The sequence below is a fragment of the Ursus americanus genome, chromosome X (assembly GCF_024610735.1).
Source record: "Ursus americanus isolate L20-20 chromosome X, mUrsAme1.1.p, whole genome shotgun sequence".
NCBI classification, from domain to species: domain Eukaryota; kingdom Metazoa; phylum Chordata; class Mammalia; order Carnivora; family Ursidae; genus Ursus; species Ursus americanus.
The window spans coordinates 1,912,501-1,934,748 of NC_142164.1; the positions used below are offsets into that span (position 1 = coordinate 1,912,501).

The window sequence follows — 22,248 nt, forward strand, 5'->3', positions numbered from 1 at the left end:
AACATTTCTGGCAGATGTGGGGTAACGTGTTTAAAGTGATTTTCACTTGACCCATAAGGTACTTTAAGAAAAATAAAGGTTGGCTCAGGTAACAAGTATTGTATGTGAAGCACTTGGCATGATATATTTCATCCAAAACAAGCATGCTGTTTTAGGTACCCTTAATTAAATACCTAATGTCATTTCTTTACAGGAATGAATTACAGAATATGTTGGAAAGATTTGAAGGTATGAGTTAGGAGTTATTTCAGCAAAAGTAAATTGTTTTGAGCCACATAACACATATTAACAAGAAATGTTAGTCAGTGGACTACAACACTGTTATCTAATGCCTTGTTCTCAGATACAGGATTTTCCTTAAGTATTTAGTGTGTTTTGGCTTCATAGATTTCCCTAGTTCCCCTTTTTATTGTGGATGTGCAGAGAATGGGGCTGCCAGTGCTGAGGTAAGAGTGATGCTTTTATTTTATACATGGTTACATTTGATGGACTGTGGGGATATCAGAAGAATTTGCATGAAATAATCTCTCTTCCACTTTGTGTCCCAGAGTAAGTGATACATCAGTTTTTAATATCAATTTTTAATGTTCTCATTGTAGTTATTTTCCTTGACTTTTCTAGCTGTTTTCTTTGGTGCAGAAGTTTAAATTGAAGCCTGTAAGATAAGTCTTTGTCATAATGCGTACACTAATAAAGTGTGCAGTGGAAAACTAAAGACCACTTTGCCAGCATGCTAGCAATGTGTGATCAGAACCAATAAACCTAAAAGTTTTCAGTTCTCTCAGATGTCACTTAAACATTAACTGGGTTACAGGGCAAGACTCTTAGTAAAGAGTCTGAGTCAATTTTTGAGTCCTCTATATGGATCAATCATACAAGCAGGTATGTATTAAAAGCTTTGCTCTATTTGGTGGTGTCAAGGTTCTCGGTATGTGAGCTGTCTCACAAATTGATTATTGTACGTGGCAAACTGGATATATAAAATAATTGTATAACAGTGCAGCTTTTCACGATCTCTGGAAAATAGCTATTGATGGCAGATCCATCACATACAACCAAATGCTTAGGAAAGCGTTTTTTGAGGTATTAAAAATTTTACTAACTGCAAAGCCGCATTTTAAAAATGAATTAAGAAAAACTCCATTTATTTACTAAAAAACATATTTAGGAAGTATTTTTGAATAAATTCTTTTATTTCCTTAAACTCTCCATGGTCTTTTGTCTTTAACTCAAATATACTTAAAATCCTCATTGACTAAATTAACACACACACACACACGTACACGTGCAGGCACACACCTTTCTTCTCTTTTCATTTATTTATTTGTATCCCTTTTGGACACTTTTAAAATAGAATGATAAAGTGTGTTTTATATATCGACTTCTAACAAGAATCCATCTCAACGAGTCCTTTCATTTGGAGGATGTTTTATAAATTTATTAAATACTAGCCTCTACAACTGTCTTTCCACGAGAAAATTAAAGACTATCGTTGAGAAACCCCCAATTTTTTTACACATTTTGGGAGACAGTAACTTTTGTTTATTAGCTCTTTTTCCAGGATAAGTTAACTAAAAGGTGTGTGCAGGCAAAAAAAAAATATATATATATATACATATATATATATATATATATATATATGAATTCAGATACTAGTAACTGAAAGATTTCACAGAAAAAAAAAAGAAGCAAATATCTTGATTTCTGATGTGAGGCCTTTAAAAAAAAAATTCCAACTGTCTTTCCAATGCTGCTGAACCAAACTTGCCTATGTTGTCTTGAATAAGCTGCAAAAAATAATTTTCAGTATTAAGTGTTAATAAGTATATGTGTTTAATATAGGTGACATTAAAAGAATTCTTTATGCAAAGAGAAAAAGATGCATGATGGATACCAGAGCTTCTGTCAAAAGCATTAACCAGAAAATTGAGCATGTTTGGCAAACCCAGGAAGAGCAAAGGTAACGGTGTTGGTTTTTGGAGCCAGAAACTGTGTGTCATTTCTTAGTATTTGTGATAATACTAAAATAATACTGTTATCCTCTATCTGTTGGAGTCTCTATTGAAAAATAGGTTTGGCTTGATTTTTATCTAAGCAAATAGTTCCTTTAGTCCTGTAAGTTCACACCTTAACTGAAAAGAGATGTATTATCTAGAGGTCAATAAAGATAACCCCCTTTTTCTCCTTTCAAATGATAATTGAGCTTTCCTAGTATAAGAAAAACTATATTTACATTCTTAGAGTATGCGAGCTGAGTAAGAGGCAAATGTCTTACGATAGTTAGCTGTATTCAATTATGTAGAAAAGATTAATCTTATATTTGAATAATTTTTAAATTTATCCCTATTGGGTTCACTGCTCTTTTGCACAAAATCTTTATTGTGCCACAGTGGGGGAAAAGTGAAATATTACCGTTTGGGAAAGTTATGTAAGTGAATATGATACCCTCATTGAATCTATTTATCATTCCACAACCTATATGTTATTCAGCAAATGAATGAAAATGAAAAAATAAAAATAAAAACAAAACCACTTGTAGATAAAATGCATTTTTGGGGGAAAATTTATAATGCAATAAATCTTCCTTAGTTTTCGAGAGCTAAGGCATATGGGATAGCATCCCTCTTAGACAGTTAGGAGTGAGTGACTGTTAGCAATGAGAGTAAGCCATCCACTTTATTTTGCTGTTTTCCATCAGAAAATTTCAGCTGTGATCATCCCCTTCTCCCTTTATAGTATAATTTATGTCCAATTTGGTTTTGAATGGGTTTACCTTTTTCTTAACGATATAAAGTATGACACTATTCATTATTATGTTTTACAGGCAGAAGCTTTATCATGAATACTGTCAGGAGTTTCTAACTTTGTTTCAAGAGTGGGATATGGATGTGCAGAAAGCCAAGGAAGAAGAAGAAAAACTAGCTGTTGGTATCAGGCTTAGCTTTATAATTAATCTATTGTAACCAAGTCTCAAGTAGGAATGGTGAGCCTGGCCACATCTTAGACCCGTAGATTTGAGCCAGAGTCCTGTTTCCATTGCTGGCTATGTGGTTGGGCCCCGATCTCAGGAAAACCAGAGAAGTACAGGCACACATCCTACTCACAAAAGCCCTTGGTCTTTACTTCCTCTCTTGGTTGGGATTGCTGCAGTTCCAAGTGACAGACATTTGCCAAAGTACAAAAGAGGGATGTCTTGGTTTATCTGAAGAAGTCAAAAGGAGTTTTGCGCCAGGTACAGCTGGATGAGTCTGGGAAAAGGTTGCTTAGGCAGTGCCGTCTGGGCTCTGTCTCCATCTCCTAGTAGGCCCTCTCCATGGGGTCAGCATGATAGCATCTTACAATCTTAGATTCACTACCAGGTTAGTAACCCCAGCGTACTGAGAGAACCTTTCTCCATAGGTCTGGCAGAAAAGCCCCCTGGACTGCTATCAATAATCTAGTTTCGATCGTTTGCTCATTCCTGAACGGAGTCATTGAGCTCAGGGCATGGCTCACTCGTAATGGAATGGCCTGTATCACATTTAGGAGTAAGGATGGTGGAGGAGATGTTGCTTTTTGAGGGCAGAGGAGAAGGCCTGGAATTCTTTCCTGAGAGTGGGCGAGTGAATGGACAAGGGAAATATCGTTGCCAAGCAACATTCCGGTCCAATGTGGGCTGGTGTCATAGCAATCATAAACTTATATGAGACCAGTACTCATGTTTGTGGTTGTGTCTGAGCAGCTGGAGAGTTGGATTTTCCAGGGTTGGGCTGAGGTTAGCCGTGCACCTCCACAGAGTGAGAAGGGGGCAAGGTGTACAAGCAAGGGTGTAGGTATAACCACCGACCATGGATTTAGCTGGAAAGGGGGAAAATGAGGACAGAGGGTGCAGACAGGAGATGGTGGAAAGTGCTCCGTTCAATGGATGTTGGATCCTGCTAGGGTGCTGAGCTGTAGCATGAAAGGGAGTGAGCCACAAACACAGGGAGGTAGAGGTGGAATGCTGGGGAAAATGGACAAACAGTGTAGTACAGTGGTCAAGAGCCCGGACACTGGGACGATAATGTTTGGGATCCAGTTCTGATTTTCTAATTGCTAGCTGTGAAACCAGGGACAAATTGCTTTTCTCTGAGCCTCAGTTTCCTCATCTATGAAAGGGAGTCTAATAAGAGAACTTACAGGGCTTCTGTTTTTGTTTTAGGGATTTAAATGAGCTCCTCTATAATAAGCTTATTTGAAATGGTTCAGAACAGTATCTGTACATAGTTCCTCTATAAGTCTCTGCTATTAGTAACATCATGTAGATGTTTCAGTTATCGGGCTGACAAAATCTAATGTATGACTCTGAAAGTGAGTGGCTAAGTAAGGATATAACAAGATCACTGGTGGAGGAAAAGGAAGATCGTGGAAGGATTATTGGAAGGATCATGCGTGTGGATTTTGAAATCAACAAGAATAAGATATATGTTTTGAATATTGTTAAGAAAGGAAATTTCCTACTTAGTGACTGGCAGATAAGATTATTGTGGTGTTTTTGTATGTTACTGGTAAACACAAATGACGTAAACTAGGTCATAATATTTGATAAAAGAGAAGATACTAAAAAATATTTGTTTAAAAACTATTCAAGTTTATTCTAGATTTTTCTGTTGTTAAATTCTGAATTTACCCTATGGTCATCACAGCTTCTTTTTTCTTTTATATTTGTAGAATATATTTCGACAGCAGCAAAAGGTTTTGCAACACTCTAGAACTGTTCAGAGCCAGAGAATGCAGGCAATTAAAGAGTTGTATGAGCAATTCTTAAAGGTCTGTTGAATTTGGTAACACAATATATTCTCGTAAAGTGTAATATGTATATGGAAGTAGAAAATAATTGTCTTTCTTTCTTAATACATGTTAAAACATTTTGCTTATGCCTTTACAATCAATTAAGACTAATTAGGCATTTTCCATTTTGAATTCATAGTTCTGATTTAACCTAAATGCTAAACGTACTTTTACTTTCCAGATTCATTAATGGTTTTGTGGGTGTTACTCAAAACAGGGAATGGTAGATTGGGAATTTTACCAAGAAATATGCATATCGTGCATGAAACTGATCCTTTTTTTTAACAATTTAATCATGGTTCTTTGTTCCAGAGTCGGTGTTTCTTAGGAGAGTAGTGATGAATATACAGTTTGGAAGTGGGAAGTCCTTAAATCATTTCTCGATGTCATTTACTTTTCTCTGCACTGCCAATGTTTCTTAAACAGAGAGCAGCCAATTGTACTTTCATTTACTTCTCTTTGTGCTGCCAATGTTCCTTAAACGGCGTGAGCCAATTTTATTTTCAGTTGCATTTTATAAGTATTCCATGGCATATTTGCTTTCAGAATTATTAAAGTGACTACAAGTGGCTTTATATACCAACCTATAATTGCAAGAGACAGCACGGATATATAGGAGAATGAAAAAAGCCAGAGTAAGACCATAGGCCTGTGAATTGAGATTACCTTCAGTTGTATTTCCACATTAGCGAATCATCCTCAGTGACACAGACCTCTTCTTCACACAGCTATATACTCGTTTGGGAGTGGATGGGATCCTGTACCTTCCCCTTCTGTTTTTGGTCAGGGTGCTGTTGTCGTTATTGTTTTTAATGTCCTAAGAACACTTAACACGAGACCTACCCTCTTTTGTTCTTTTGCACGTGGTTATAAAGTTTTCCCAGCTTCATTTGTTGAAGACACTATCTGTTCCCCATTTTGTATCCTTGGCCCCCTCATCAAAAATCAGTTGACTGTATATGCGAGAGTTTATTTCCGGGCTCCCTGTTCTGTTCCATTGGTGTATACATCTATCTGTCTGTATGCTGGTACCACACTGTTTTTATTCCTGTAGCTTTGGAATATATTTTTCAAATCAGGAAGTGTGATGGCTCCAGCTCGTTGTTGTTGTTGTTCTTTCTTGGAGTCGTTTTGGCTATTCATGGTCTTTTGTGGATCCGCATGAATCGTAGGATTGCTTTGTAGAAGCATTTCTGTAGAAAAATAGCATTGGGGTTTTGATGGGGATAACATTGAATCTGTAGATTGCTTTGTGTGGTATGGGCATTTTAACAATATTAAGTCTTCCAATCCATGAGCACGGGATAATTTTTCCATTTATGTATGTTGTCTTTAATTTCTTTCATCAGTGCTTTATAGTTTTCGGTGTACAAGTCTCTCACCTCCTTGGTTAAGTTTTTTCCTAAGTATTTTATTCTTTTTGACACTATTGTAAATGGGATTGTTTTCTTAATTTCACTTTTGGGTAACTCATTGTTAGTGTGTAGAAATACAACTGACATTTGCGTGTTGATTTTATAACTTGCAACTTTGCTGAATTCATTTATCAGTCCTAACAGGGATTTTTGCGTGTGTAGAATCTTTGGGGTTTTCTACATATCAGATCATGCTATCTGCGAACAGAGATAATTTTGCTTCTTCCTTTCCAGGTTGGATGTCTTCTATTCCCTTTTGTTGCCAGATTGTTCCAGCTAGGACTTCTGGTGCTATGTTGAGTAGGAGTTGTGAGGTTGGGCAACCTTGTCTTACTCCTGACCTTAGAGGAAAAGCTTTCAGTTTTTCACCATTGAGTATGTTAGCCGTGGGCTTGTCATATGTGTCCTTTATTATGTTGAGATACATTCCTTCTGTATCCAGTTTGTAGAGAGTTTTTATCATGGAAGTGTTGAGTTTTGTCAAATACTTTTTCTGCAGCTTTTGAGATGATCGCGTGATTTATTCTTTAAACAATCTTGTTCAAATACACGGTAAAATGTCACTCTTCTAAACTAACTGGAATGTTTAAGAACTAGCAGTATAATTTCAAAATAAGTATTCTTTAAAGAATCTTAGAATCACACATATACAAAATAGTTATATTAAAATTGTTTCCAAGTAGAGAGCTTGTCGCTCTACTGCTCTGTGAAGACCATTTATAGATTGGTATGGAGGTTTCATGAAGTAACAGAAATTATTTCTTCTAAATGTTATTGCCCAGTGTTGTCACTTAGGGTTGGAAATCCAGTGTCTTCCTTGACTCCTGCATTTCCTTATCCTTCCCCTCCAGTTACTATTGGACTGTGTGATACTTGCCGCTTGCAGTGATGCTTTAAATTCTTTCTTCGAATTCCCACTGCTGCAGCCCTAGTTGAGGACCTCGTCATCCCTTGCTTCTACTATTAAACTCTCATCTGCTCTCTCCATCCTTCATAGGTCTGCGATATTACCTTCCTACGAGATACTTCTTCCCTCCTGAAAGCCTGTCAGTAGTTTCCCCTTCTAAACTCTTAGATATTCAAAGATGCACCATAACATGATGCCCTTTTTAGTTTTGTTTGCTGCATTCTGTCTTTATTCCCACCCTTCCTGATAAATGCTTTGTCTAGACTAACTATTACTTCTACGCTTTGCTTATGTCCTTCCCCTGGAAATGTTTTTAACTTCTTTTTCTTCACCTATTGAAATCTTATTCTTTTGCCAACCAGGTCGGCGTCAATCTCCTTTTTCTGCTATGTCGCTGCAACAAGTTGTGCTTCTATAACTATCATAAAATTTTTGTATCATTTCTGTTTACATTTGCTCTTGGCACTGGAATATGGAAGAGATTGTGTGGTCATTTTTAAATTCCTCCACAGTACTCAACACAGCACTTTCTACATGGTATGCGCTATTTCACCACTTGTTGAATGAATGGCAAAATTTAAAATGTAGGTTGTGTTTTTCATAACTTGAAGAGGTCACATCACAGATCATTTTATTCCCTCTCAGGAAATCATATTACGTTGACTATTACTGATAATAAATGTGTTATTACCTGGTGTTAGAAAGCTTATTACTGGATTTCAAAATTACAGCATTTGTTGATATGGACTTCCAGTCCTCTTCTATTTTGGGGTCCATTTTGACCTTGACCTTAACTGCTTGACATTAACCCATCATTTTTTTTTTTTTTTAAAGATTTTATTTATTTATTCGACAGAGATAGAGACAGCCAGCGAGAGAGGGAACACAAGCAGGGGGAGCGGGAGAGGAAGAAGCAGGCTCATAGCGGAGGAGCCTGATGTGGGGCTCGATCCCAGAACGCCGGGATCACGCCCTGAGCCGAAGGCAGATGCTTAACCGCTGAGCCACCCAGGCGCCCCTTAACCCATCATTTTGAGCAAAGTGTACCGTAGTTGTGTCTCCTAAAAATAAGAATATTTCGGGGCACCTGGGTGGCTCGGTCAGTTAAGCGTCCAACCCTTGATCTCACTTCGGGTCTTCATCTCAGGGTTGTGAGTTCAAGCCCCATGTTGGGCTCCATGCTGGGTGTGGAGCCTACTTAAAAAAAAGTAATAATATTTCACTCAAATCTGATATTTAAAATTTTTCTTAGTGAATGTTTTTGTCTACGTGTGTGATTTAGAATTTTTTTTATTTCAAATAGATAATGGCCATCACTGGAATATTAAAAAATGTAGTAGTTTTGAAATTTAATTTTGCATGTTTTGAACATAAGAAGAAAAATGGTGGTTTGTAACTAGACTAGGCTTTTTGTTTTAGAGTATGGAAGACTTAGAGAAGAATCAGGAAAATTTTCTTATTGGTGAACAGAGTGAACTTAGGAAAGAAATGGCCATGTTGCAAAAACACTTTATGATGGAACATGTAAGTAGTATAATATTTAAAGGTGAAAACTAAGGATTGATTTAAACATTGAAATAGTCAATTTGCTGTTGTAGGTATAATCCTTATATAAATATTAAACAAGTATATTCTCTCTTTTCATTTAATAGCAGCAACAAGAGGTGGCAATTGTTCGAAAGTCTCTTCATTCTCTATTATTTTGATGACATTTGAAGAAAGGACTTGAACTAACTAACATGATAATTGTGGTTTAACAATTCTAGTTTAAATGATCACATCTTGTTACTCGTTGGCCTGTTTAAGTGCAAGGCTCTCTTTCTGTGTAAACCCAAGTGAGACCTAACCAGTTATGTGAGTAGCAGCAATTCCAAAGTTATATGCAGGAAACGTTCAGACCTTTGGTAGTAAAGGTGACTTTTTCTCCCTAACACTGTCAATTAAATTTAAGCAATAAAGATGATTTACATTTAAGTTTGCTTCAGTGAATCTGTATCAGTCCCAAAAGATAGGAAGTACAATTATAGGAGGTTACGTTGCTCTTTCTGAAAGAAAAAACTAATGAAAGAATACACCCTTTTGCATATACTCATTAAGTTACAGAACCAATTCTAATGAAAATAAGATTTGAAATACAACCTACTCCACAAAATTACAGAATTTATTAAAAGCAACTTGAGTCTGTGCCCCAGAATAAACAAAACTGCTAAAAGTCATTAAGACAACTGAATAAGATATGTAAATATCACTTGTGAGACATGGAGTTGTGAATATGCCATTTCCACCAAAAAAATTAAAATGTCATTTAATTGACTTTGGTCCACTATTAAATGACACCTGCCCTTAGCATTGATTGAAAGTATTTTATTAACATATACATGTACTTAGTTACCTATGGTTTAAATTTTTTGTGCCTATCTTTAGAGATTAATTACCTAGAAAGTTTTGTTTTGCAAGTTTAATATTCAGTGAGCACATGGAAAGTTGATTGTATGCTCATCTAAAAACGTGAACAATTAATTCTCACACCTTGTCTTTCCTGGTGCACTTTTTACATGCGTAACCATATGAAATTTTCAGTTGGAAAGATTTGATTTCATAAGCATGAAGTTGTCTGAGAATTAGTTTGGAATAAAAATAAATAAATAAATAAAATACAGTTAAATGTATTCTCTTTCTAAGTTACCGAAATTCCTTTCATGAATTGTTCAGAACAACAACAACAAAAATATTGCCATTTGGAGGAGAGGGCTGTCTTTCTCCTGTTTTAATGTATGTTCAATATTTTATTTATTTTATTATTTTTTAATAATTTTTATTTTGTTATGTTAGTCACCATACAGTATATCCTTAGTTTTTGATGTAATGTTCCATGATTCATTATTTGCATATAACACCCAGTGCACCATGCAATATGTGCCCTCCTTACTACCCATCACCGGCCTATCGCAGTCCCCCGCCCTCCTCCCCTCTGAAGCCCTCAGTTTGTTTCCCAGAGTCCACAGTCTCTCGTGGTTCAATATTTTAATTATGGCCACTAGAGCCCACTCTTCTATTTGTTTTATGGTTTTCCCTGTTTTTAAAGTAAGCCCAAACATACTCTCTTTTTCTAAATTCCAACTTATTTATCTTATGCAGGAAGAAGTGAGTCCTCCACCATGAGTGAATATTTGACATCAAGGGACAGTTTACTCTTTAAATACTGCATTTGTGTGTGTGTGTGTGTGTGTGTGTGTGTGTGAGAGAGAGAGAGAGAGAGAGAGAGAGAGAGAGAAGGATTTCCCCTTAGGCCAAAACATTAAGTCTTAAGTACTACTTCAAACTTTTTTTTTTCAAGTTTTTATTTAAATTCCAGTTAGTTAACATACAGTGTAATATTAGTTACAGGTGTAGAATTTAGTGATTCAGCACTTCCATACAGCCCCCCGGTGCTCATCACTGACAAGTGCCCTCCTTCATCCCCATCACCTATTCAACCCATTTCTCCCCACCCACCTCCCCTCTGGTAACGATCAGTTTGTTCTCTATAGTTAAAAGTCTGTTTCTTGGTTTGCCTCTCTTCCCCACCCCCTCCAGGTTCATTTGTTTCTTAAATTCCACACATGAGTGAAATCATATGGTATTTGTCTTTCTCTGACTGATTTATTTCGCTTAGCACAATACTCTCTAGCTCCATCCACGTTGTTGCAAATGGAAAGATTTCATTATTTTTTTTTTATGGCTGAGTAATATTCCTGTGTGAGTGTGTGTGTGTGTGTGTGTGTGTGTGTATAACACAACACCAAAAAACAAATAATCCAATTAAAAATGGGCAGAAGATGGGGCGCCTGGGTGGCACAGCGGTTAAGCGTCCGCCTTCGGCTCAGGGCGTGATCCTGGCGTTATGGGATCGAGCCCCACATCAGGCTCCTCCGCTATGAGCCTGCTTCTTCCTCTCCCACTCCCCCTGCCTGTGTTCCCTCTCTTGCTGGCTGTCTCTATCTCTATCGAATAAATAAATAAAATCTTTAAAAAAATAAAATAAAAAAAAAAAATAAAAATGGGCAGAGGACATGAATAGACGTTTTTTCAAAGAAGACATACAGGCGGCTGACAGACACATGAAAAGATGCTCAATATCACTCATCATCAGGGAACTACAAATCAAAACTACAAGGAGCTACCACCTCACACCAGTCAGAATGACCAAAATTAACAACATGGGAAACAACAGGTATTGGCAAGGATGTAGAGAAAGGGGAACCCTCCTACACTGTTGGTGGGAATGCAAACTGGTGCAGCCACTCTGGAAAACAGTATGGAGGTTCCTCAAAAAGTTAAACATAGAGCTACCCTGAGACCCAGCAACTGCACTACTAGGTATTTACCCAAAGCATACAAAAATAGTAATTCGAAGGGATACATGCACCCTGATGTTTATAGCAGCATTATCAACAATAACCAAATCATGGAAAGAGACCAAGGGTCCATCAACTGATGAATGGATAAAGAAGTTGTGGTGGATTTCAAACTTTTAAGAAGATCCTCACTTGAGCCATCAGGCACAGAGGCAAAATAAGTACTCCAGTGTGTTCTCTGTGTATTTAATTCACACATGTGTATTTTTTTTCCTTTTAAGGAATATAGACTTACTGGCTTTTGTTCAATATGCTTTTCTCTTGCTTAAGATAACTATAGTACATGCTCATTACTCCATTATTTTTCTTATTGTTTCACTACGTAGCATAGGGGCTGCAGAACTGTTGGATCAGATTAAAAATCGGGTCAGATGGGAGGATTGATATCTCACCGAATGGATCTTACTCATAGTGTTACCTGACATCTGTTAATAAGAAATAGAAAACTTTAGCAAAAATTTGCCTACTCCTGTTTATTTATTTATTTTTTTTTTTAAAGATTTTATTTATTTATTTATTTGACAGAGATAGAGACAGCCAGCGAGAGAGGGAACACAAGCAGGGGGAGTGGGAGAGGAAGAAGCAGGCTCCCAGCAGAGGAGCCTGATGTGGGGCTCGATCCCATAACGCCAGGATCACGCCCTGAGCCGAAGGCAGACGCTTAACCGCTGTGCCACCCAGGCGCCCCTGCCTACTCCTGTTTAATATCCATAGGAAGATACATTATCTACAAAATTATTAAACTGCTGGTCGAAACATGAAATAGTAAACGGAGTCTCCAAAATACCATTCACTTTCAGTCCCGTGAGCTACCTATAAAGAAGTAGAACAAGTTATTCATTTATTGCTTCAGAGTAATATAATTTGATTAAAAAATCACTATATTTTACTATTTAATTTTAAGTGTTTTCCCTTTTATTTTCAGTACTGAATATTAGTTACAACTTGAATTTGAGGTCACGACTAGTAACTTAATCTCACATTTGATAGGGGAACACTGATTCTCAAACTTCTCAAATTCATGAATGGGTAGCCTGTTCAAGTTTCAGTATCTAAATTGTATGCTCTCAAAGTTGGAATGATAGTAACAGTAAGACTAATAAAGAACTTACAGTGTAGTTGGGAGGTGGCCTCCCTGCATACAGCAGTAACTTATATCACAATCTCACAGTTCCCGTGGAACACCGACAAAGCTTAACCATTTATCGAGTGATGACACCACAGAGGAAACCCGCCCATTGCGTGAGTAGTTTCCAGCCTTGAGGTCCAGGACTAAGGGCTTTATTCACACCACGAATCATCAATTCAAATAATTTCTTACCACCAATTGTGTGAGGCTTTAGTAAAAGACACACTCAAATATTAGGGTGTAAAGATGGAGACGTTTTTCAAAAACACTAGTTGCTGACTTCTTGTAGCTCATTATTGCCAGGAGGATCTTTAGTCCTGTGGGGAGTCCAGGTGACAGAACACTGGCACCCTAAGGGATACAGCAGAAAGTCAGCCTCATACTGTGACACTGCATCTCTCCCACTGCAGACAGTATGCAAGACTGTAGTAAGCTGAAGCACGCGGCCTAAAGGAGTAACCAGATCAGAGCTGCACTTTCCAGACTTCCACAGAGCCTCATGGTGTTACTCAGAGGTCATACAGGGCCATAGAGGTTTGGGCCAACCTTTTATACACATGCAGTGTTTTATACCAGTGACCAGCTAACAGATAACCGTGGGATTTATCCTACATATATTTTACTGTGTCGAAGGTCATCAACACGTGGGTTATCGAGTTAATATGTTTTTGTGCAGATACCTAAAGAATGCTTGTCCTGCCAATTCTGGAAAAGCACACCATCACTGATTAGGAGGAGTGTAACTCTGCCCTGGCGTCTGCTCGCAAACACCATTTTCTGCATTCTGACTGCAAATATCTGAGCTGTAAAACTGTACAAGGCAGCCCATTTCATTTTTATCCGTGTGAATCAGGATTCTCCCAGCACTGCTAATCTAAAATAAATAATGAAATTAATTAGGCATGAAATCTTCTAAATCTAGAACCATCAACCTAAATCTGTTTGCCAAAACAGATTTGCTCTTGTGTATCTATAAAATAGTATTTTTTTAAAAAATAGGATGATTCTGAGAGTCAGATGAAGCAATGATGGACAAACCTGTAGGCACATAATAAGTGTTGAAGAAATGTTACTTGTTAGCCGTCGACACCCTCGTTCTTCTTCTTAACACTGTGGGCATGTATTAGTCACTTAGCCAGTATTATGGACTGAGGTTGTTGTGACAGAGTAGTTTGTTCTCTCTGTGAGACTTCTTCCTACGCAAAGCTTGATTTGATGACAGTGGCCTCTTAAGAACCAACTTTTTTCAAGTACTGAGGTCAGCAACCAAGCAGAAAATAAAACATTGCATGAGGTTCAAATATGAGAACCTTCACCTCACAGTAGTTTATTAAAAATGCAGACTATCAACTTTTCTTTCCTAATATTGAGTTACAAGTTTTAAATGTAGAATATTATACTGGATTTATTTGCTTTAACATTTAATGTATGAGATAAATTCTATCCTATAAAAGATAGTTCAACTATTGAATTTAATTTTGTCTGGGGGAAATGAGGTCATTTGCTTGTCTATGGTAATACATTCAACACGCAGGGGGTAAATGTGCACAGTATATAGGGTAATCAAATTACAATATGAAGAAAAACGGTAAAGGCACCAAATCAGCACAAATACAGTGCAGAGGGTTTTTTTTTTTTTTGGAGAAAATCAGCAACGCAGTATTGTTTTTCTGAATATTTCACAGGTTCTTAAATATAATTTTAAAAGCTCATATTTACCGTATAGCCCCACATTGTTTCTCCTCAAAATGGAAATATCACAAAGATGATCATTGAAGCTACCCGAATTTCAGTTACATCTAGTCTAAAGAGGGAGAGCAAACAATAGGTGAGGGTTTATAAATAAAATTCCTGAGTGTGGAGGATAGCTACTCCTGTATTAAACACCAAAGATGTAGAAATATCTATTGGCTTTAATTTTTTTTTTAAACTTCAGTTCCATGATTAAATTATTGTCTTTGGGAAACAAACTGAGGGCTTCAGAGGGGAGGGGGTGGGGGATTGGGATAGGCCGGTGATGGGTATTGAGGGCACACATTGCATGGAGCACTGGGTGTTATACGCAAACAATGAATCATGGAACACGACATCAAAAACTAAGGATGTACTGTATGGTGACTAACATTACATAATAAAAAATTATTATTAAAAAAATAAATAAACGAGTGAAACCATATGATAATTGTCTTTCTCTGCTTGACTTATTTCACTTAGCATTATCTCCTCCAGTGCCGTCCATGTTGCAGCAAATGTTGAGGAATCATTCTTTTTGATGGCTGAGTAATATTCCATTGCATATATGGACCACATCTTCTTAGTCCAGTCATCTGTTGAAGGGCATCTCGGCTCCTTCCACGATTTAGCTATTGTGGACAATGCTGCTATGAACGTTGGGGTGCATAAGGCCCTTCTCTTTACTACGTCTGTATCTTTGGGGTAAATACCCAGTAGTGCAATTGCTGCATCACTGAACAATCTTATGTATACTGAAGACTACCATCGATATGCTGAAAGCTGGTCCCGTACAACAAGTAGTTTGGAAATAGTGGTCAACAGATGTCTGCGTAAGGGGCTGAACACCATGTTTGTTGCATGGTGGATTTAATACCGCATGGGAATTCCCATGCTTTTGAAGGAAAGAAAAATTAATACTGAGTCTAAACAGTCACATGCAGGGGCGCCTGAGTGGCTCAGTTGGTTAAGCCTCCACCTCTTGATTTCGGCTCAGGTTATGATCTCACGATCTCACGGTCATGAGATCGAGTGCCACATCGGGCTCCACGCTGGGTGGGGAGCCTGCTTAAGATTCTCTCTCTCCCTCTCCCTCTGCCCCACGACCCCCATAAAATAAAAAAAAAAGAATAAGTAGTCACACGCAAAGAACGATATAGCCACATAATAATGTTAACATTGGATTTGACCTTAGAATGATTAGTTGGGATTTTAAAAGGTGAGTTGTAAGCACTGTTTACTTTTCTGAATTACACAGTTCCCTTGTTACTTGGAATCGAACATACAAATAGGACTTGACTTATCTCAAGACCATCATTAATTAGTACAGGGGCAGATTTCAACTGTACATTTATAAAGTTAGTTTACACTAACTACATCCAGAAAAATACCAACTGATGAGCCTAAAACAGTCTCTAGCTAGCTGTTGAAGAATGTGGTTAAAAAGTAGTTATTAAGTAACGTTTTGTGGTTTATGTGATCTAATATGAGGTAACAGATTCACATTTGTACTGATAGCTACCTATTTTAAAAGATAAAACACAGAGCGATTAAAATATTCACAAGTAGAATGTTTTTCTGTTTCAGTATAGAATTGCATTTCTATATTCATCAGTAAAATAGAAAAGTACTTACTTAGTCACTATCTCTCTTCCCTGTAAAATTTCATCATAATATTACTAAAGGCAGTCCTCCCATGTGCCCTGAACGTCCTGGCATGTTTCTGCTGAGTGCAGAACAAAACAACGTATTTAATGTTATGTTTTAGCTAACAAATAGGGAGAGTATGTCTTTATTTTTATCTATCTAGAGCCAGATATCTACGATAAACAAAAATATATTGGAAATGGTTACAAAGGAAGGACCTGGGTGGAGATTACAGAAGTGGAAGCTTCTTCTCTTAAAGTATCCTGCTCTCAGTTTGGTTTTAGAATCCATAAGTGTTTCATGAAATTATGAAACAATTTAATTTAAAAGGCAAGCTCTTAAAATAAATAAATAATGAATCACATGACACAGTTGTGCAAGCTGTATATGTCAAATTGGTGGTTTAACTATACAGAATACAGAACTATTTCAAATGACTTTAAAATATAGCAATTTTAGGGATGCCTGGGTGGCTCAGTCGGTTGAGTGTCTGACTTCGGCTCAGGTCATGATCCCAGGGTCGTGGGATCAGGCCCCACGTCGGGCTCCCCGCTCAGCAGGGAGTCTGCTTCTCCCTCTCCTCCTGCCCCTCCGCCTGCTCCTGTTCTCTCTGTCTCTCTCCCATATATATATATATATATATATATATATATATATATATATATTGCAATTTTACTGTGTATCCCCAATGCAATATACCTTAAGGATAAAAAAAGAACAAGGCATCTTGAGCTATATTAAGAAATCACATTACTAGTAATAATATTGCCTTTTTATTGCAAAATACCATACATACACAGGCGCACGTGCACGCGTACACACACACACACACACACACACAAACACACACACAGAAAAGGGGGTAAGTAATTACAGTAATGCCATTAGAATTCAGGAATTTCTATATGGTGGCTAACAGAACATAATAAAAAAATTTTAAAAATTAAAAAAATAATTCAGGAATTTCAGTTTAAAACAAAAGACACAGATATAAGACCAAATTAATCTTAAATTTGAATGGAAATGGCAGGAACTCATTGAGTATGAGCATGGACTCATTCAGTATGAACTCTGATTGTCAGTATGGACCCTCAAAGAAATGTATTTCCTAGCTCTGTCCACTGCAAAGACTTGGAAGCAATGAACATTATCGGTTGCAACAAAGAGAACCCTTAGTGCCCACATTACGATCTCTAGAAGAAACCAGAGGTCCTTGGAGAAATGGCTGGTTTCAGATCCAGGGCAGAATAAGGATAAGATAAGTATGGAACATCTTAGAGTATCCAAAAGTTAGGCTCTATGTTGAGGTTATGTCAAAAAGACACCAGAGGCATGTGAAGGGGCTCCCAATGTCCAAATGTCAAACAATGTGAGCATCAGAAGGAATAATAACTGCAGTGGTGAATCACCATACATTAATACTCATGAGTTCATTGCAATACTGAAAAAGTCCCCAAATGATCCTTGTTCACTTTAAGAGACCAGAAGACAGCAACCCATCACCCTGAAAAGGGAGAGAATAAAGCAATAATTCTGCCTTTCTTGTGTGGATTGTATTTCAGGAAAACAAAGTGGTTTGTAGTTACCCTTCATGGGACAATTCCAGCCAATAAATGCAACAAGAATAATAAAGTTAGAAAATTACCACTTTACAACACCTAATGAATTAATGGATCTATGTAATAACTCTCAACGGCTGCCAAATCTATTACATGGAGGCCGATATGTGGAGTGAGCATACACTATGGTTTTCCTGGGGGCAAGTCCTGGCTTACATTGGTTGTCCTGTGCCACACCCTCCTTCACTCTCAAACTTGTCTCCATTTGGATGATACATTATATCATCACCCTAGTAACAGGGAACTTTGTAAAGAATGAGGAAAACTAATAACACCTGAACTCACTGCTCAATCTTAACATTATATATAATATACAGAGAGAGAGAGAGAGCACGTGTGCCCAGATATTAAGGATCTCCTGATGGGATGTGGTGGAGATTATGCATACGAAGCACTCGGCACCATGCCTGAGATAAGCCTGTGTTCAATAGGCAGTAGCTGCAATTATTGTAGAATTTAGATCAGTGTAAAAAATGGGCTAAGGCCTTCCCTCTGATAACCATCCATAGTTGTGGTTTTTTTTTTTTTTAAGATTTTTTTTTTAATTCATTTATTTGACAGAGAGAGAGAAAGCCAGCGAGAGAGGGAACACAAGCAGGGGGAGTGGGAGAGGAAGAAGCAGGCTCCCAGCGGAGCAGCCCGATGCAGGGCTCAATCCCAGGACTCTGGGATCACACCCTGAGCCGAAGGCAGACGCTTAACAACTGAGCCACCCAGGCGCCCCACCATCCATAGTTTTGAGCTTCTCCTGTCATGTGTCCTTTCCAGACATTTTTGGGGAGCTACACTTTCTCCTATGCAGCAATGATGTGGGGCTAAAAAGAATCAGTAGACATGGGAAGGCAAAGCTGGAAATGAGCCAATGGCAGAAAGTTCTTAAAGATTCAGGCAGAGAGGAGGGACGCCTTGGTGTCTCAGTCAGTTAAGCGACCAACTCTTGATTTGGGCTCCGGTCGTGAGATCGAGCCCCACATCGGGCCCTGCACTCAGTGGCGAGTTCTCTTGAGATTCTCTCTCTCTCCCCCTGCCCCTACCCCTGCTTGTGTGCCCTCTCTCTCCCTCCTTCCCTCCCTCCCTCCTTCTTTCTCTCTCTCTCTCTCAAATAAATAAATGTATCTTTGGGGTACCTGGGTGGCACAGTCAGTTAAGCGACCGACTCTAGGTTTCGGCTCAGGTTGTGATCTCAGGGTCGTGAGATCGAGCCCTGCATCAGGCTCTGTGCTCATTGCAGAGTCTGCTTGAGAGCCTCTCTCCCTCTCCTCCTGGCCCTCCTGCTTGTTCTCTCGTTCTCTCTCTCTCAAATAAATGAATAAATAAATCTTAAAAAAAAAAAAGATTCAGGCAGAGAGGGAACTACAAGGGCAAGAAGAAAGAGATTAGCTTTTCTGCTTAGTGCACTATTTCCTAGTGCTTCTTCTAAGGAAGAGATGTCTGTATATCATCTAATGTTTGTTAGCATTTACAAGGTGTTTTCACCTTGTATCACCGATTGTTACAGTGGAGAGTCTCCTGATCACCTCTTGTTGGTGACCGCTGTGAATGGGCAGGGTCCCTTTTGACACACAGGAAGATTTTCACAGAAAAAGACCCACAGACTTCTTATCACATTATTTCATTATAAAGTCAACTACTACTTACTTAAGCAACGCATACCAATTTGTTCTATACTACTTATGTCCCTTATTTTTGTCATCCCACTGTCTGTTGTAAGCCTAGCATTGTGGGTAAGTCACACTTTTTAGAATGGCCACTCCCCAAAAGACAAGAGAACCATTGCTGGCGAAGATGTGAGAAAAGGGAACCATTGTGCAACTGTTGGTGCGATTGTAAACTGTTGCAGCCTCCATGGAAAACGGTATGGCGGAAACTCAAAAACTAAACAGTGGAACTATGGTACGATCCATCAATTCCACTTCTGAGTATACACCCAAAAGAAGTGAAAGGACAGAGTCAAACAGATATTTGTGTACCTGTGCTCATATAGCACTATTCACAATAGATAAAAGTGGAAGCAACCTAAGTGTCCATCAACAGATGGATGGGGGGGGGGAAGTGGCATATACCTACAGTGGATCATTATCTGTCCCTCAAAAAGGAAAGAAAAACTGAGACATGCTACAATATGGATGAATCTTGAAGACATTATGCTCAGTGAAATATGCCAGTCACAGAAGGACAAATACTGTATGTATGAGATATCCAAATTCATAGAGAAAGAGAGTACAGTGGTGGTTGCCAGGGGTTGGGAGGAGGAGGGAACGGGGAATAGGTGTTTAATGGGTACAGAGTTTCAGTTCAGAAAGATGAAAAGTTTTAGAGATGGATGACAGTGATGATTGTACAACAATGGGAATGTACTTAATGCCACTGAGCTCTATATCCAAAAATGGCTTAAAAGGTAAAATTTGCATTATTTGTATTTTATTGCAATAAAAAGGCAGAGGGGAAACACTGTTGTAAAGATTGACATCTGGATAAAGAAGATGTGGCTCATATATACGATGGAATATTACTCACCCATCAGAAAGGATGAATACCTACCACTTACATCGACATGGTTGGAACTGGACGGGATTATGGTAAGTGAAATAAGTCAAGCAGAGAAAGACAATTATCATATGGTTTCACTCATGTGGAATATAAGGACTAGTGTGGAGGACCATAGGGAAGGGAGGGAAAACTGAATGGGAAGAAATCAGAGAGGGAGACAAACCATGAGAGACTTTTGACTCTGGGAAACAAACTGAGGGTTGAGGAAAGGGAGGTGGGTGAGGGGATGGGGTAACCAGGTGAGGGGCTTTAAGGAGGGCCCGTGATGTGATGAGCACTGGGTGTTATATGCAACTAATGAATCATTGAACACTATATCAAAAGTAATGATGTACTGTATGTTGGCTAATTGAATTTAAATTAAAAAAAAAAAAAGATTGATGTCTGGAATATATGAAATGCTTCTACAAAACTGTAAGAAAGTCATCCTACCCATTTGAAGAAAGGTCATGATACCCACATAGATGATGCCATGGAAAAGGAAATTGAAATGGCCAATAAGCATATAAAGGAGCTCAATCTCCTTAGTGGTTGGAGAAATGCAAAAGAAGACCACCACCCCAAACCCAAATGTAATCCGATTATACTCAGCATTGGTGAGAATACGGAACAATTAGTACCCAACCTGCTGGTGGGAGTCATAAGCTGCAAACAATTTGGCTATACCGAATACTCACCTAGCCTGTGACCTAGCAATAGGTCATTAACTCCTCTAAACTCTTGGACTCCTTCAAACGCTACAAAACTCAATTGCACGTATGCCAGACATCAGAATATTCCTAGCGTCACCGCTTTTAAGGGCTCTGAAGTGGAAAGTACCCACATGTCCATGGACAAGAAAACGGATGAATGAATTGAGGAGTGGAATGCTACAACAGGGAAAATGAAAGCAGTACGGCTCCGCGGAATAGTATAGGTGATACTGTTAGGACACAATGTTGGGCGAAAAAGGAAGCGGCGGAACACGAGGCAGAACGCGATACAATTTATTGTACTACCCAGGCAACACACCAGGAGGCCAGGACAGTCAAGGATACATACACGGGTCTCTAAAACAAAACAAAAACCAACCAACCAACCAACCAGCCAACCAACCAACCAACCAACCAACCAGCCAGCCAGCCAACCAACCAACCAACCAACCAACCAGCCAACCAACCAACCGAAAAACAAACCCTAGAAGACGGAGGGGGGTGGTTTACACGGGACACGCGGGAGGATGGCTATTCCTCTGCGAGTGGAAGCAGTGGGTGGGAAGGGCCCCGGGAGGAGACTGGCCAGGAATTGTTAAAGTGTCCCACGTCAGGAAGGCGGAGGCTTGAGCACCTACCTGTTCCACACTCCCGGATCCTTTTGTCCTTTCCCAGGAAGACGGCCTGTGAAACGTCCCTGAACGGTAGAGCTGCAACGGCCCGGCCCGGGCCTCAGTCCTGGATCCTCGATCCTCGATCTTCGATTCTCGATCCTCGATCCTCGATCCTCGACCCTCGACCCTCGGCACCAGCGCCTGGGCGGCAGTTGGTCCAGGGGGCGTGTCTCGGCCGAGGTCCCGCCTCCCGCATGCGCGCTGTGCCGGCCAATCAGGGACGCTCCCGCCCAGGCGAGGCTGTCTCGCTCCTCTCCATCCCTTGGCCCTCAGAGGAGCATCGCGGAGGGTGTGGTGTGGAGGTCGCTGTGCGGATGGAGGGATGGAGGGAGGGACAGAGAGGCAGAGGATGGGGTGGGGCATAGGGACCCTCAGGGAGGCCCAGGCGGGTAGGGAGCCGGACCGGTGGCCATGGGGGGGGGCGTGGTTCTCCTCAGACGTGAGGGGATCAGGGTGTGGGACAGCGGCGGCTGGGCTGACCTCTGAGGTGATGTCCCCACAGGGTCCTCTGGGGCTCTGACAGGACATGACGAGGGCCCTGAGGGCAGGGCTGGCAGGGCCGGCAGGGCGGGGAGCGGGTCTGACGGTCCCCACTTCCTGGGAAGGTCGCACCTGGTGAGGAGGGGCCGTCTGCGTCTGTCCCTCCTGCCCGGCCGCCCGGCCGCACAGTTTGGTCCC

At 39.5% G+C, this 22,248-nt stretch overlaps 2 protein-coding genes across 4 annotated transcripts in view; both read left to right on the forward strand.

Annotated features, from left to right (window-relative positions):
- Window positions 1-9,160, forward strand: part of LOC148106793 (synaptonemal complex protein 3-like) — a 9,443-nt gene extending 283 nt beyond the window's left edge. Inside the window, exons 1-7 of one of the 3 annotated variants that reach the window (XR_015723493.1) lie at window positions 1-228; window positions 1,843-1,960; window positions 2,825-2,924; window positions 4,690-4,788; window positions 7,494-7,668; window positions 8,551-8,655; window positions 8,784-8,817. The exon at window positions 1-228 is cut by the window's left edge and continues 283 nt beyond it. Coding sequence is in view for 2 of the 3 variants with exons in the window: in XM_087860349.1 (XP_087716475.1) it covers window positions 177-228; window positions 1,843-1,960; window positions 2,825-2,924; window positions 4,690-4,788; window positions 8,551-8,655; window positions 8,784-8,837 (528 nt within the window). In the remaining variant the exon portion in view is untranslated. Of the gene's footprint in view, window positions 229-1,842; window positions 1,961-2,824; window positions 2,925-4,689; window positions 4,789-7,493; window positions 7,669-8,550; window positions 8,656-8,783 lie in introns of all 3 variants that reach the window. The other 2 variants (XM_087860350.1, XM_087860349.1) reach the window with 2 other exon arrangements.
- Window positions 1-22,248, forward strand: part of LOC123786522 (paraneoplastic antigen Ma6F-like) — a 159,904-nt gene that overhangs the window by 59,577 nt on the left and 78,079 nt on the right. The gene's annotated exons all lie outside the window — the stretch shown is intronic.